Source organism: Palaemon carinicauda, chromosome 33 (genome assembly GCF_036898095.1).
Source record: "Palaemon carinicauda isolate YSFRI2023 chromosome 33, ASM3689809v2, whole genome shotgun sequence".
Classification (NCBI taxonomy): domain Eukaryota; kingdom Metazoa; phylum Arthropoda; class Malacostraca; order Decapoda; family Palaemonidae; genus Palaemon; species Palaemon carinicauda.
In genome coordinates this window covers 55,574,427-55,589,878 of record NC_090757.1, presented here as the reverse complement: position 1 = coordinate 55,589,878, position 15,452 = coordinate 55,574,427, and the positions used below count along the sequence as shown (strand labels likewise).

The window sequence follows — 15,452 nt, the reverse complement described above, 5'->3', positions numbered from 1 at the left end:
TTTATGGGTGTAAGGAATTCAGAGAGAGAGAGAGAGAGAGAGAGAGAGAGAGAGAGAGAGAGAGAGAAAGTATACCATCAAAAGTAAAAGAGGAAAATTGGTTTTGAATGGAATTTATATATATATATATATATATATATATATATATATATATATATATATATATATATATATATATATATATATATATATACATATACGTATACGTATATATATGCATACATACATATATATATATATGATAAATTTTGCACATTTTTACGTGTTTTTCATATTCAAATAAGCCATATATATTTTTGATACATTAAGGTCTCGTGGCCAAGTGGGTTAGTCACTGTCTGTACAAGCTTGCCGACCATGGTTCGATTCCCGGCCGGAGCCAAGCTCTTGTCTTTGTGTGATTTCGCCTGGGGCTCTGATCCCGAGGTCGTTAAGAGAATCCAGACATTAATGTATCAAAAATATATATGGCTTATTTGAATATATATATATATATATACATATATATATATATATATATATATATATATATAATTATATATATATAATTATATATATATATATATATATATATATATATATATATATATATATATATATATATAGAGAGAGAGAGAGAGAGAGAGAGAGAGAGAGAGAGAGAGAGAGAGAGAGAGAGAGAGAGAGAGAGAGTATACCATGAAAATTAAAGGAAGAATGGAATTTAGAGTGGATGATGTTTGTATATATTAGTATGTCGATTGTGGGATCAGGGAGCCAGTTTGTGATTACTTTGAGGACAAATTCAAAATGGATGTTATGAATGTGAATGGGCATAGGAAAGATTGATGAATGGTCATCTAAACAGTTTGCAGGGAATTAAAACTTAATTTGTATATTATTATTATTATTATTTTTATTATTATTATTATTATTATTATTATTATTATTATTATTATTATTAGATAAGCTGCAACTTAGTTGGAAAAGCCTTATGCTACTAGCCCAAAGGCTCCAACAGGGACAAATAGCCCAGTGAGGAAATGAAATAAGGAACTAAACTATATGGGAAGTAATGAATAAAAGATTTAAAATGATTCAAGATCAGCAACAACGTTAAAAATGGTAATTCAAAACCTGAGGAAGTAAATTCCTTCAGCCTTGACCGCTCTCCAAGTTCTTCAGCAACATACGCTATATAGAATTGACCTAACTCACTTTGTATCTGCATCATTATGAAGTCAAAAATATCATTTGTGATTCATAGACTTTTATGAGAATAAGGGATACAGGGTAATTTAGTGATCCTATATTATTTACCTGTCATCATAATTTAATTATTTTCGGTCTGAATTCTTATCTGGAGCTTAAAAGACTTTCCATCATCTGTCATTAGAAATGTATTAATCATAGAATAGAAGACGTCAGACTCCAGTGAGTGGGACCAAGTTGAATATTGCAATGGAGTTGAAAGACTCTTAACGCTTCAGTTCAATAATTAACCTCCATGAAGAAACTAATTTATACACACATACGAATCCATTGCAAAGTGACTTAGAGCAAGAAAGATAATGTGACAATTCGTTAGAGAAGACGAGAGGAAAATATTTAAAGAGTTGAAATTCTTCAAGTAAGTAGAAGTGACTCTCCCTGAAGTGAAGATGTTTGTGAGAGTGATATGCTTTGCTAACGCCATTGCTCTCGTCTACTCCAACGCCATATCTACCAATGCAAGTGAAAATAAAGGTATTTTAGTAAAACGGATTTCCTTATGTGTTTATGTGAGTCGGAAATGTGCTGAATTGCATGATTTTGATTTAACATTTGCATGTTGATAAGAATATATAAGAAATGAATTTACTCTTCTTCTAGTGATATTTTATAATTCTAGATGATTACTACCCCGGAATATAAACTTACTAGAAATAGAATAGTCTTTTATCTAGAAAATTCAGAATAAACTCTTCTAGAGTAGCACCTTTCAGAACGACGATCATTAAAGCTGTACAGTAGATCAATGTGTATCCCAAGACACGTTAACCATTGCTTGGATTTCTTTTTCTTCCTCTTCCTTGACTTAGGCTTCACTCTAGAGCAAGGAATCCCCCACCTCAACACCCAGCCATACTTCTTGGCCCCGCCAGCAAATGAGGTCACAACCCTGGAGGGTCAATCGGCTTATCTTCACTGCAGGGTTGCTCAACTCGGAGATAAGAAGGTACGCTTCCGGTCTCTTCTGGATGTTTCTCATATTTTTTTTCCGCACTATCTATTTATCCTTTATTCAATGGAAAAATCACGAGATCTTACACATGATATACGTTATCTATCTATCTATTTATCTGTCTGTATTCATGGGAAATATCATTAGTTCTCACAAACGCGTAAAATATGTATTGATTCACGAATGGAAAATGGGAATGAATGGGACATAGCTCCAGTCAAGTTTTTCGTTTTACTTTTGTGGGTTCGTACATGATTACATTCATTCATACATACACACATATATAATTGTATACAGTATATATATATGAATATATATATATATATATATATATATATATATATATATATATATATATATATATATATATATATATATGTATATACATATATATATATATATATATATTTATATATATATATATACACACACACACGCAGTAATATACTTTATATGCATATACAGTGTATATGTATATTTAAATGTATATGCATATATAGTATATATGTATTTATTTATGAATATATAGATACTGCTTATATATCTATATCTATATATATATATATATATACATATATATATATACATCTATATATATATATATATATATATATATATATATATATATGTGTGTGTGTGTGTGTGTGTGTGTGTGTGTGTGTGTGTGTGTATTCATTGAGATGCATGTGAATGATAAATATGAATATAAAATAATATTGAGTCTGGTAAAATCAATTGTTTGCTAAACCCTATCTTGCATAAATGGATATAAAAATGGTATAATGTTATGGTACATAGGACTGATAAATAGATTTGCGTTAGGAAAAATAATGAATCAGAGTATTTGATGAGGTTTAGAAATGGAAGACGATAGGTTAGTGGAAAAAAAAGTATTGGAATGAGAGTTCCTTGGTAATGACGAAATGTGAATATGACGCAGTCAGCGTGTAGAAGTTGACGAGTTGCTGAGGAACACACTGAATTGTTGTATAACTCTTGTAATGGTTCATAATTAATTCATAAATTCAATCATGAGCGTGTTGATGAATATAGCAGCTAATTTCTGAGTGCGGATACTTTAACATGGTAGAAAAAGGGTTTGCGTATCGCCATGATCAGCCAAGCTTTGCTAGTGAGGGTCACCCAATACTAGGTTGGTTTGCTGTGAATGATCAGACGAAACTCTCTCATCATCACTAATCGGCACTGGCCAGCGTGGTGATGAAAACCGGGCAAACCCCAGCCATGAATTTACATGTCTGAGGGCTTTGTCCTGCATTGTATTAGAACCGGCTCTATTTTGTTGTTGTTGTTGTTAATGCAGATATAACAAGTACGTTGTGTGTAATCTTATATAACAACGTTTCTTTGCCCAGTCGACCAAGTTTTCATAAGGACTGAGACCCAAAATTAGAACCAGAATTCTGATGTTTTTTTTTTTTTTTTCCGGGATTTTACAATCTCTTGGTTATCTGGAATTTATGGGCTATCGTAGGACTGAGTTTAATAGCTTTTTTAATCGAGCTCGTAGAGTTTTTTTCTTAAAGTTTTCGATAAATTGAAATGTTTGCATCACATTCGGATTTATAAAATTCCATCTATACATAATTTTTTACTTTTTTATTATTATTATTATTATTCCTTCACGAACCTGCCACTCTTATTGACGATTAAATTCACAACGGACTTGCCATGTTATTTTTAATTAAACTACACCCACACACAAACAAACACACACACACGTATATAAGTGATTTGAGGTATATATTCATATGTGAGTATATTGCATAGTCTCAACCGTATATTTAAGCATAATTTTTATTAGTTTGATTTATATTTACAGATCTAAATTGAATATATATATGTATATAAATGTATACATATATATATATATATATATATATATATATATATGCATATATATGTATTTATATATATATGTATATATATATATATGTATATATATAGATAAATAGATAGATAGATAGATAGTATATATCAATCTCTGTGAAACCCTATAGATACATTCTGAAAGTGTTCTCTCAAGGAGCTGTTGTATAGATATATTGATATTCAGTGTCTGAAACAAGTTACTTATTATCGTATGTTACATACACAAGGCTGAATTAAAAAAAGAAAAAAAAAGTTCATTAGTACAGTATACTGTCTCTCATGACAATATTCACTTAGAATACTATGAGCAACTTCAATTCGTCAGGATTATTTTTCATTTTCATATATAATGTTCAAAGGCATTTCATTTGGCTGAGGCTAGGGACAGTAACAATGCTCTAGCTAGCAGGACAATGCTTTAGAGATTGACCATATATACTTATGATCAGCGCCATAGCCCCCTCTCCACCCAAGCTAGGAACAGGGAGAGCCAAGTAATGGATGCTGATGACTCAGCAATTAAACCTATATACTCACCCAAACTCCCATCCTTAGCTCACAAGGATGATGAGATCGTGGACACTTCAAGAAAATATTGAGCTAGTGTTTTGTCCTGTGGAAGGTGACTTCACTTGAATATCTCTCGAATGACTATGTTGAGACACGATGACACTAATTATGATATATGCTCACAGGTATCATGGATTAGGACACGTGACCTCCACGTCCTCACCTCTGGACTTCACACCTTTGCTTCAGATCAGCGCTTCATTGCACTTCACGCCCATCGCTCGGAAAACTGGACTTTGCATATTAGGTGAGAGAGAGAGAGAGAGAGAGAGAGAGAGAGAGAGAGAGAGAGAGAGAGAGAGAGAGAGAGAGAGAGAGAGAGAGAATATCAACACATATAAAACTGTAATTCATGCAAAAAGTGAACTGTTTTTTAAAAGATATTTCTTCCTCTTGCAGATTCAGCCAGACGAGAGACTCGGGAGAATACCAGTGTCAGGTTAACACAGAACCGAAATTGTCAATGGTATATTTCCTCAGAGTTCTAGGTAAAGGTCGCTTGTGCTTTAGGCTAGAGTTTAGGGGGAATTTTCAAAATTAGAATGATTAAAAGAAATTTTAATCATACTCAAGTGATAATGATATGAGTTATGACAATTTTAAACTTTATTTTCTAAACCTTTTCAAGGATTTTCGTGCAAATTAAAACTATCATTCTGAGGAGTTAAACTTAAGCAATACATAACACATCGATGATAGAAAACTAAAGACATACAAATAAATGACTTGATAAATCCTAGAAACACTTCATCAAGCATCTCTTGTTATCATTTTCCTCCTCCTAAATCATTAGATATTCAGATGACTGGTATTACGAAGCTAAACTATATATATATATATATATATATATATATATATATATATATATATATATATATATATATATATATATATATATATATATATATATATCTTTATATATATATCTTTATATATATGTATATATATATTTATTTATTTATTCATTTATTTATTTATTTGTTTGTACCGACACGAATACTTCCCACGTCCCAATAGTAGGAGTACTCTCTACACGTGTCTCTACTGATCAGCTATTTCCATCCACACAGGCCCCCACCCCCGATCCCAAAGACCACATCGCACCTCCGAGACCTGACCTCCCCTCTGTTTCCCTGGAATGTCCCAAGGGTATGCTAGGCCTAGTCTTCCATGTCAACACCCGCCATTACTTTTCTGGTTGTCGCACCGACATCACGTTACGTTTACCTTCGTCAGAGTTTTCCTTGTAACCTTGTGTGTGATCGTCGATCCCTACTATGGATCCTGTGCAAGTGCAATGTCGTTGCCCAGGAGTGAGTGGGAATTTATGTGCTGCTTTTGTCTAACATTTTGAGGGACATCCCCACGTGTTGTGTACCTCATTTCGTGGCCGTGTCTGCTCCCGTGAAGACACATGTGGTGAGTGTGAGGGATGGAGTGATGTTCAGTGGGCCAAGATGGCCACTAACAAAATGAAAACGACCAAGAGGGACAAGTCGCCCTCGAGGAAGGGCAGTGGTTCACGCCCCTCCTCGGTCTGTTCTTCTGTGCCTACCGTTGCACGGCCCTCTCTGTCCCCTGTGTTACCCGCAGTAACGGAGGATGAAAAGGCGGGGACGTCGAAAAGATAACGTATTATCCTCTGCGGGCAAGGGCCTTTCCCCTCAAAGGACTGATAGTAGAACTATCTTCCTGATCTTCCCGCATCTGGGGAGGTTCACGGAGAAGGTCGTGAACATATTAAAGGCAGTGCTGTCCAACTGCGAGCGGTTGCTCCAAAGTTGTGCGGGTCCAAAGGCGTAGGAAGTTTGTCCCTGCGCGAAGGCCCCACGTGGTAACCAAGTGGCCACATCCACCATTCTGCTGATAGAAGGGTGAGGAATCTCGGACACGATGAGTCACAGGAGCTGCCAATCCTCCGCTACGCTCAGCATGGCGATCGGTTACCCTCCAACCGCGACTGGCACCATGGTCCCTCCTTGTTAATGACCTCGGCCGCCTTACCGCTGCCCCTTGGTCCTCTCCCTAGTTCTGCGGGGGTGAGGTTGGGGGTACCAATGGTGATCCCAGTGCCTGCTCTGTCACGTCTGTCGTCACTGCTTCCTTCGCTACTGCTTGTGATGTCATGCGGGGGGTCATCGAACTCCCTCGCCTCCCCCTTCCTGTGTTCCCTTTTCCTTGGATGGTGGGCGGGGGGAGGTGTGCGTGCGCCCCAGCCCGCCTGCCCCGGGCGTTTTTTGCTGGGCACTTTCGAGTTAAATGACCGTAGGCCTGACAAGTGTAACAGCGGGGGGATCCTTGGGTGGGGCACTCCACTCGTCGGTGCCCCTCTCCCCCACAGTGCCAACATCTGAAGACTCTTGCTAATCTGCTGACTGCATTCCCCCTTACCCCTCTTCGGGGGTCGACTTCCTCTCATGGCTGCCAACTTCTCGGAATCGGCCCCGTTATTCCCAGTCCTTTTTTCTTCTGGCAAACTACGTCTGCTAACGAGCGATTGTCATTGAACAAATAACCACATAAATACGGGTTTACTAATCTGCGAATATGTTTACGGGCCATTGCCTTTTTATCACCTTCTGGGATTGGCACTCCGGGTAGCAAACGAATCGCTATCCCGAAAAATACGAGTTGCAAAACTAAGAACGGATTCACCTTCCCGTATTTGGGGTTTGTAATTTTCTTTTAGGTCTCCCTTTCTCGCATCAGGCAATGCATACTTCTCAATTAAACGTGGTTTTATTTCAGTATAACTTAAACTTTCTTTCGGCCAATACATTACTTCCATTGCTGGAGCATCTTTCAGCAATCTAATTATTTGAATAACTTTTTCTTTTTCCGACCACTCATATGTGGCTACTTCAAAGTCTCTCAAAAACACTTCAATTAATTGAAAACCTTCTTTAGGCCTTAGATCATCTAAAGGCCTAACACATGCCTGAAGTTCTGGCAACTTTCGAACTACAATTTGCGTATCTTCACTGGGCTGTGCATGTGTACTTTCACTTGTGTACGTTTGAACTTCGTTTATGTACATCGGATATGCTGTGCTTACACGCCACTCCTGTTCTCGTTCCACCAACAGTCTGTTTATTAACTGTTGTAAATTATCTAACTTATTTTCCAATTCTTGCGTTCTAATTTCCTGTCTATATTCTTCATCGGGAACGCTATATCCCACTGCTCCTTCATTCTCATCTTCAGCAGCAGCCGTGTCTGCTATGTTAGTCCTTGTGTATCTCGGCATCTTGAACTTTTATTTCACCGGCTCAAAGAACAACTTCCCTCACAGCGTACACAAACAGATGTATTTTTTACACCTGACACCAATATGACCCTTGCAGACGGATAATGAGACGTCGGCATATGGGTTTTCTTTATTTATTATAAAAGGTTCGTTCGTAAGTACGCATTACACAAATACCCTCTCAGATGAGGGACTTATCAACTCGAGTGCTCACTAGCAACTAACTACTGCCTTCGTTATCAAAATGCAGCCATTGCAAAGCATGCAGACACATAGGTTTTTTGTGGAATACTCATTTACCTTGTTATACAAGACATTTATATACGCGAATTAGGACATATATATATATATATATATATATATATATATATATATATATATATATATATATATATATATCGTCATTATCTTCATCTTCATTATCATCATCATCATCATCTTCTACGCCTATTGACGCAAAGGTGTTCGGATAGATTTTGCCAGGCGTCTCTGTCTTGAATTTTTAAATCAATACTTCTCCATTCATCATCTCCTACTTCACGTTTTATAGTGCTCAGTCATGTAGGCCTGGGTCTTCCAACTTTTCTTGTGCCATGTAAAGCCCAGTTGAAAGTTTGATGAATTAATAACTCTTGGGGAGTGCGAATAGCATGCCAAATCATCTCCATCTACCCCTCGCGATGATGTCATCCACATATGGCACTCGGGTGATCTCTCTTATAGTTTCATTTCTAATCCTGTCCTGCCATTTAACTCACAGTTTTCTTCTGAGGGCTTTGTTTTCAAGTCTACAAAATCTGTTGGATACTGTATCATTATCATACCATGACTTATGTCCATACAGTAACACCGATCTCACTTAAACTGATATATGGCCTGATTTTTATATGAAATTTCAGGCTATTTGATCTCCAAATTTTTCAGTCGTTCATTAAACTCAAATTCTACATATCCTGTATTAGAGATCATAGTTCCTAAATATTCAAATGATTCTACCTCTTTAATCCTTTTACCTTCCAATTATATTTCATTTTACATTGCATATTCCATTCTCATCCTCTCTGCCTCTCTTCTATTCATCTTAAGCCCAACCTCATGTCATACTTCATGCATTCTGGTAAGCAAGCTTTGCAAGTCCTGTGTTGTTTTGCTAATAAGGACAGCGTCATCAGCATACTGTAGGTCGGCTAGTTTTCTATCACCAATCTAGTCCTATCCTTCTTCTCCCATCCCTAACTGTTCTATGCATTACAAAATCCATGAGGAGGATAAACAATATAGTTGACAACACATTCCACTGTTCACTGGAAATTTATTTGAGAGGACTTCACTCACGTTAACTTTGCACTTGCTGTGCTCATGAACAGGCTTAATCAAATTTACCTATTTAAGAGGAACCACATAATAACGCAGGACTCTCCACAAAATTGTCCGGTGCACACTATAAAAGGCTTTTTAATATCCATAAATGCCATCAAAAATGGATTTCTATTTTCTACACATTGCTGCACCACATGTCTTAAAATGAAACTGTGGTCAGTGTAACTTCTACCTTTTCTAAATCCTGCTTGTTCATCTCTCAGCTTTTCGTCAATCTTTCTCTCTAGTCTCTTTAAAATGAGCATACTATATATGTAATTATTGCAATCAGTCAGATCACCTTTTTTCCAATTTTCACGAACACTCCTAGCTCTCATTCATCAGGTTTTGCAGTTTCACACCACTTTCTACAAAATAATCACTTAATTTTCTTCCTATATCATGTCAACAGTTATTCCATCGTATCCAAGGGCTTTCCATCTCTTTAGATTTTTAATGATAGCTTCGACTTCAAACGTACTGAATTCATTCATGAGCACATCAAGGTCTTCCTCAACTTTAGGTATATCAATCAAATTATTCCCTTCATATCTCCTATTCATGACCTCACTGAAGTGTTCCATCCAACGTTACATTTCTTCATCTTCTGTTGTTGTAGCAGATCCAACTCTCTTTTTGATGGGTATATGCTTCTTCTTCTTAACCCCAGTAGAGATTTTATTAATAGTTCTATGAGCAATTCTTGCACCATAGACATTCCCTGAATTCATAGCTTTGTCAGCCTCATCTGCTTTCATGTGTAAATATTCTCTCCAATCATTCCTGGCTTAATTTTGACTTCACTATCAATACTGGAATACTTAGCATGCTCTACCTTGTAATTTTCATTACTTCCTCGATCAATTTCACCAATCAATTTTTGTCTTTGTTTCCTCTTTTTAGTATGCCAAGTATCATTTGATATGCATGGGTTTCTCCTTGTAACTGCATGGACCAAAACTTCACTATCAACCGACTGATATATGTTTTTAATATCACAGCATTCTTCATTAATTGTTTGCTCTTTGTCTCTTAAAGTCGCTAAAATTGCAAATCGAATCCTACATTTAATTGCAAATGTTTCTCTTTGCTCATCTTGTAGAAGCTTAACTGTATCAATTCTAGGTATTCGATCTCCATTTCTATTGGGTGCTTTCAGTTTCCATTTCAGTGTAGCAATGAGCTGGTGATCACTACCAATATATGTACCCCTATAGCGTCTTACATTTCTCAGAGTCCTGCTTCTCTCTTTATTAATGGCTATGTGATCTATTTATTTTTGTAATTGCCACATGGTGAAGTCCAGGTTGTTTGCATATATATATATATATATATATATATATATATATATATATATATATATATATATATATATATATATATATATATATATATACTCATACAAACATATAGGATATGGTATATATGTATATATTTACACTTACATTTTAACAAAAACTACTCTTTCTGATGCATCAAAGATTTTTTCCATATTTATCAATGCCTTTTCCCCATATAAGATGTAAGAATATAGAAATGACTCTCACGTAAAAAAAAATAGAAATGACTCTCACGTTATAAAAAAAACAAAAACAAAAAAAAAACACGAATGTTTTCGAGCTGAAAAGTGCAACCCTACAAAGAAAAAATGCGAAAAATATAAAAATAGTTTACATTTCCTTCTAAATATTCAAAATTTTAACACCTTTCATTTATTTCGATCCGTATTAGCATGAACACTTCACGAGCCATGTGTATGATATCTTTACCTAGAAAGACAAAAATACAAAATATATATAAATAATTTGTGTTTTAAATGTTCAAATTTGGAACATTTATTATATCCATGAACACTTGACGAGCCATGTGTATGACCTCCTCACCCAGATGCAGCCACTGTGGTGGAGGGATCCGATCAGCGTTATGTGAGAGCTGACAGCACCATTCAGCTCTCTTGCAAAGCCCCCTTCGCTTGGCAGCCGCCAGGTGAGTGACTTCAATGTATCACCTTTAAAAGTTACAGTTAAGCAAGATGATTCTTTTAAGATTTTTCATAATTCTGACCATCCTTTGGATTCAGATCTTCCTGGACAGTACCACCCTGTACGTATTACTAGGTATGCAGATCATTCTAATACTCAGGCCTTCTCAATCACGAGGCTCAATACTACACAGTATTCTAGTTTTATTCCAGCTGTGAACAAGTTGTGGAATGATCATCCTAACCAGGTAATTGAAGTTCAAACTTGCATCGAATGTTTTTATGTTGAACAGGCTGACATGTCTCTCTTTATATTTAGTTTAAATATGAAAGATCTATTTTAATAATACTGTTCTTAAAATATTTCATTTTAATTGTTCATTACTTCTCATATAGTTTATTTATTTCCTTATATCCTTTCCTTACTGGGCTATATATCTCTTTCGGAGCCCTTGGGTTTATAGCATCCTGGTTTTCCAACTAGGGTTGTAGCTTAGCTAGCAATAGTAATAATAATGATAGTAATAGAATACACCTTTCATATTTAAACTCTAAAAAGTCTTATGTCGGGCTGTTCAACTTAAAAACACTCTCTGCTGTTTGAACGTTCGAAGTTCTTATTGTTGAAAAGTCATTTTGATCTCCTACGTCAGGTCTTCTTTACTGGTACCACGACACAGAGATTCTCCATAACAAGGGGAGGATATCTATAGACACGCACCTTGGCAACGATACTTACAGTCATCTCGTCATCAAAAGAGCCAGAATCAGCGACTCGGGAAACTACACCTGTTGGCCCACCAAATTTCTACCAGCGTCTGTGATGGTCCACGTGTTACCTGGTAAAAAGATTTTATGGACTGTATCTAGTTTACTGTATGATATAAATACTTTCTCTTTATTTCGTGCAATTTATCGTTACACTTGTCATCCTCCATAACATTCACCCTGAATTACTGAAGCTGTCAACTTTTTTTCTTTTTATTGCACTTCAAGCTAAATATGTGCAGTCTCTGCAACTTCTCGTTCTTAGCACTAATCAACGTAAGATCGTCTGCAAACCTCAACCAATCAGCTTTTCAGTCCCAAATTATTTTCTTCCTTAACTATTAAAAAACACCTTTAACATGAATCTTATATAAATTGTTATATCACTAAGCCAATGAAGCTATACTTTTCTTCTAATACATGTCAAAACATTTTCAGATACTGATAAAAATATTTATGTAAAGTATATATTTAATGTATATTTTCATATTTTACTTGACTATAACCCTCTAACTTTGACAAAACCATAAACATACCGTGCGAAACTGTTCTAAGAAAGGAGACTTGTAAAAAGGTTGAGTTAAGAATACATAATTGTATTGTGTTCACACGCATCTAATAGGTATCCGATTCATAATAAATTAGGGAGTTATAAGAGTTAGAAAGACAAATATATTTTGTTCACACTAATTTTCTAGTAAATATCCAGATCATAAAATATTAGAGTTATAAGAGTTAGAAAGACATAATTGTATTTTGTTCACATGAATCTTATAATAGTATCCGATCATAATAAATTGAAGAGTTATAAGAGTTAGAAATACAGAATTATATTTTGTTCACAAACATCTTCTGATAAGTATCATGATTATAATATATTAAAGAGTTATAAGAGTTAGAAATACAGAATTATATTTTGTTCAAGCATCTTCTGATAAATATCATGATCATAATATATTAAAGAGCTATAAGAGTTAGAAATACAGAATTATATTTTGTTCAAGCATCTTCTGATAAATATCATGATCATAATATATTAAAGAGCAATAAGAGTTAGAAATACAGAATTATATTTGTTCACAAGTATCTTCTGATAAATATCATGATTCATAATATATTAAAGAGTTATAAGAGTTAGAAATACAGAATTATATTTTGTTCACAAACATCTTCTGATAAGTATCATGATTATAATATATTAAAGAGTTATAAGAGTTAGAAATACAGAATTATATTTTGTTCACAAGCATCTTCTGATAAATATCATGATCATAATATATTAAAAAGTTATAAGAGTTAGAAAAACATAATTTTATTTTGTTCACAAGCATCTTATAAATATCCAGATCAGGATGTATTAAAAAGTTACAAAAGTTAAAAAGAAATTATTATATTTTGTTCACATGCATCTTCTAATAAATATTCAGATCCTAATATATTAAAGAGTTATAAGTTAGAAAGACGTAATTATAATATGTTCACGCTCATCTAATTAATATCCGAATCATATTATATTAAAGAGTTATAAGAGTTAACTAGACATAATTATATTTTTTTTCACATGCATCTTCTGATAAGTATATGGTTCCTAATATATTAAAGAGTTATGAGATTTAGAAAGACGTAATTATATTTTTTTCACGCTCATCTTCTAATAAATATCCGGATCATATCTTTAAAGAGTTAAAGAAGTTAGAAAGACGTAATTATATTTCGTTCACACATATCTTATAAATATTCGGATCATAATACAGTATGCCATTAAACAACCACTGAAAACTAACTCGGACGTTTCCCTGAACAGATGAAAACACAGCAGCCAAATCTCTGGGCGTCAGCAACAACATTGGAGGAGCCTCCACCTCCACAAAGGACCTGACCACATCCTCGGCTACACCCATGACGTCGCCCCTGGTGCTGCTTCTCCTGTTCCTATACCTCTCGTCGATCCTACAGCTGCCGAACAGATAGCTCTTCGAATTTTCCTTCTCCGGGATCTCCTTCTACTTCGCTCCACATCTTATTTCCCATCTACTTTCCCGGCAACATTCTCAAGGCGTTTTACAGTGATCCCTTTTCTTTCCTAAGGATATGATAACAAGGCTGATGTGTTCAATCTGCTGTTATATTTGTGTATCGTGTTTAATAAAAATATGTCTCAATGTGAATCTTCCTGTCATTTCACTGAGACTACGAGATACTTGTTCATATGGATCTATAAATATTTCCCTCCAAAGGCTGTTGTATTGGTTGATATGGCCAAGGGACATACCCCTCTCCACCTTTGCACTGACTTGATAGGACAGGGCAGTAGCTAAAAATGTCTTAATGTGGATCTTCCTCTCATTTCACAGAAGCTACAATGTCATATTCATATGAATCTATAAGTATTTCATTCAAAGGCTGTTATATAGCTTGGTTTAAAAAGCCAAGGGACTTGGCAATGAACAAGACAATGGTTGCTGTTGTCTCAGCATGTGATAAGCTCTTAGTCTGACCTACCCCACACCATAAAACACATTCCTCAGCTCACAAGGATGTAAACACTGATGAAATCTATCGAGGGTCATAGAACTCCCGACTAATGGTTGCGAGCCAGGGATGTTGACACTACCTACAACAACCATTCTTTTTTTTTTTTTTTTTTTTTTTTTTTTGCCAAGTTTACGACTAAGCATCTGTTAATGCATATCGTTATCAACCTTCGGCAGTAGGTAGTTTACAAACGAGTCTTGTATACATATCATATATTCTTCTTTGAAGTGTCTTAGCGAGAAGGACAAAATAATCTCGCCTATAATAAAAAACAGAAAGTGCTTAGTTATATATATATATATATATATATATATATATATATATATATATACATATATATATATATAAATGTATATATATATATATAAATGTATATATATATATATATATATATATATATATATATATATATATATATATATATATATAAATGTATATATATAAATATATATATATAAATGTATGTATATATATATATATATATATATATATATATATATATATATATATATATATATATACATATAAATAACTACTCGGAAGTGTAGAATCTGTGTGTGTGCGCGTGCATATCCATCAAAATATTAAGCCGTCATTTTTAACGGGTCGCGTACCCTAGTTTCCGAATTGTCTTTTGAAGTTCATTATTTCCTTGGATGAATTATAATAATTTCAGTTGTACTTTCACTCGTACATTTATGTATTTATTGAATATTAATATGGCACCAGGTATCAGATTTTCATGTCGATTTCATGATCATTAGAGCTTTGCTTCTGCTCTTTATAAAAAATATGTTTTTTTTCCTGAAACGTTTGCTCCACAACGTTTCTTTAACAGTTTCTTAACTTTTCTTATGACCGGAGCTTTGGCACTTTAGTTTCCTTTAAACATTTCA

General features: G+C 34.6%; 1 protein-coding gene across 1 annotated transcript; it reads left to right on the top strand.

The window, feature by feature from the left end:
* The first annotated feature begins 1,111 nt into the window (after positions 1 to 1,111).
* LOC137626324 (mast/stem cell growth factor receptor Kit-like) lies at positions 1,112 to 14,171 on the top strand. The gene is made up of 7 exons (XM_068357393.1): positions 1,112 to 1,725; positions 2,061 to 2,197; positions 4,792 to 4,913; positions 5,066 to 5,154; positions 11,160 to 11,258; positions 11,907 to 12,095; positions 13,826 to 14,171. The coding sequence occupies exons 1-7, from the start codon at positions 1,641 to 1,643 to the stop codon at positions 13,990 to 13,992; spliced, it is 888 nt and encodes a 295-aa protein (XP_068213494.1). The 5' UTR covers positions 1,112 to 1,640; the 3' UTR covers positions 13,993 to 14,171.
* The last annotated feature ends 1,281 nt before the right edge of the window (positions 14,172 to 15,452 follow it).

Coding starts and splice junctions, on each gene's coding strand:
- LOC137626324 (XM_068357393.1), top strand. CDS start 1,641: ATGTTTGTGAGAGTGATATGCTTTGCTAACGCCATTGCTCTCGTCTAC. Junction 1,726..2,060: donor CAATGCAAGTGAAAATAAAG/GTATTTTAGTAA, acceptor TCCTTGACTTAG/GCTTCACTCTAGAGCAAGGA. Junction 5,155..11,159: donor ATATTTCCTCAGAGTTCTAG/GTAAAGGTCGCT, acceptor CTCCTCACCCAG/ATGCAGCCACTGTGGTGGAG.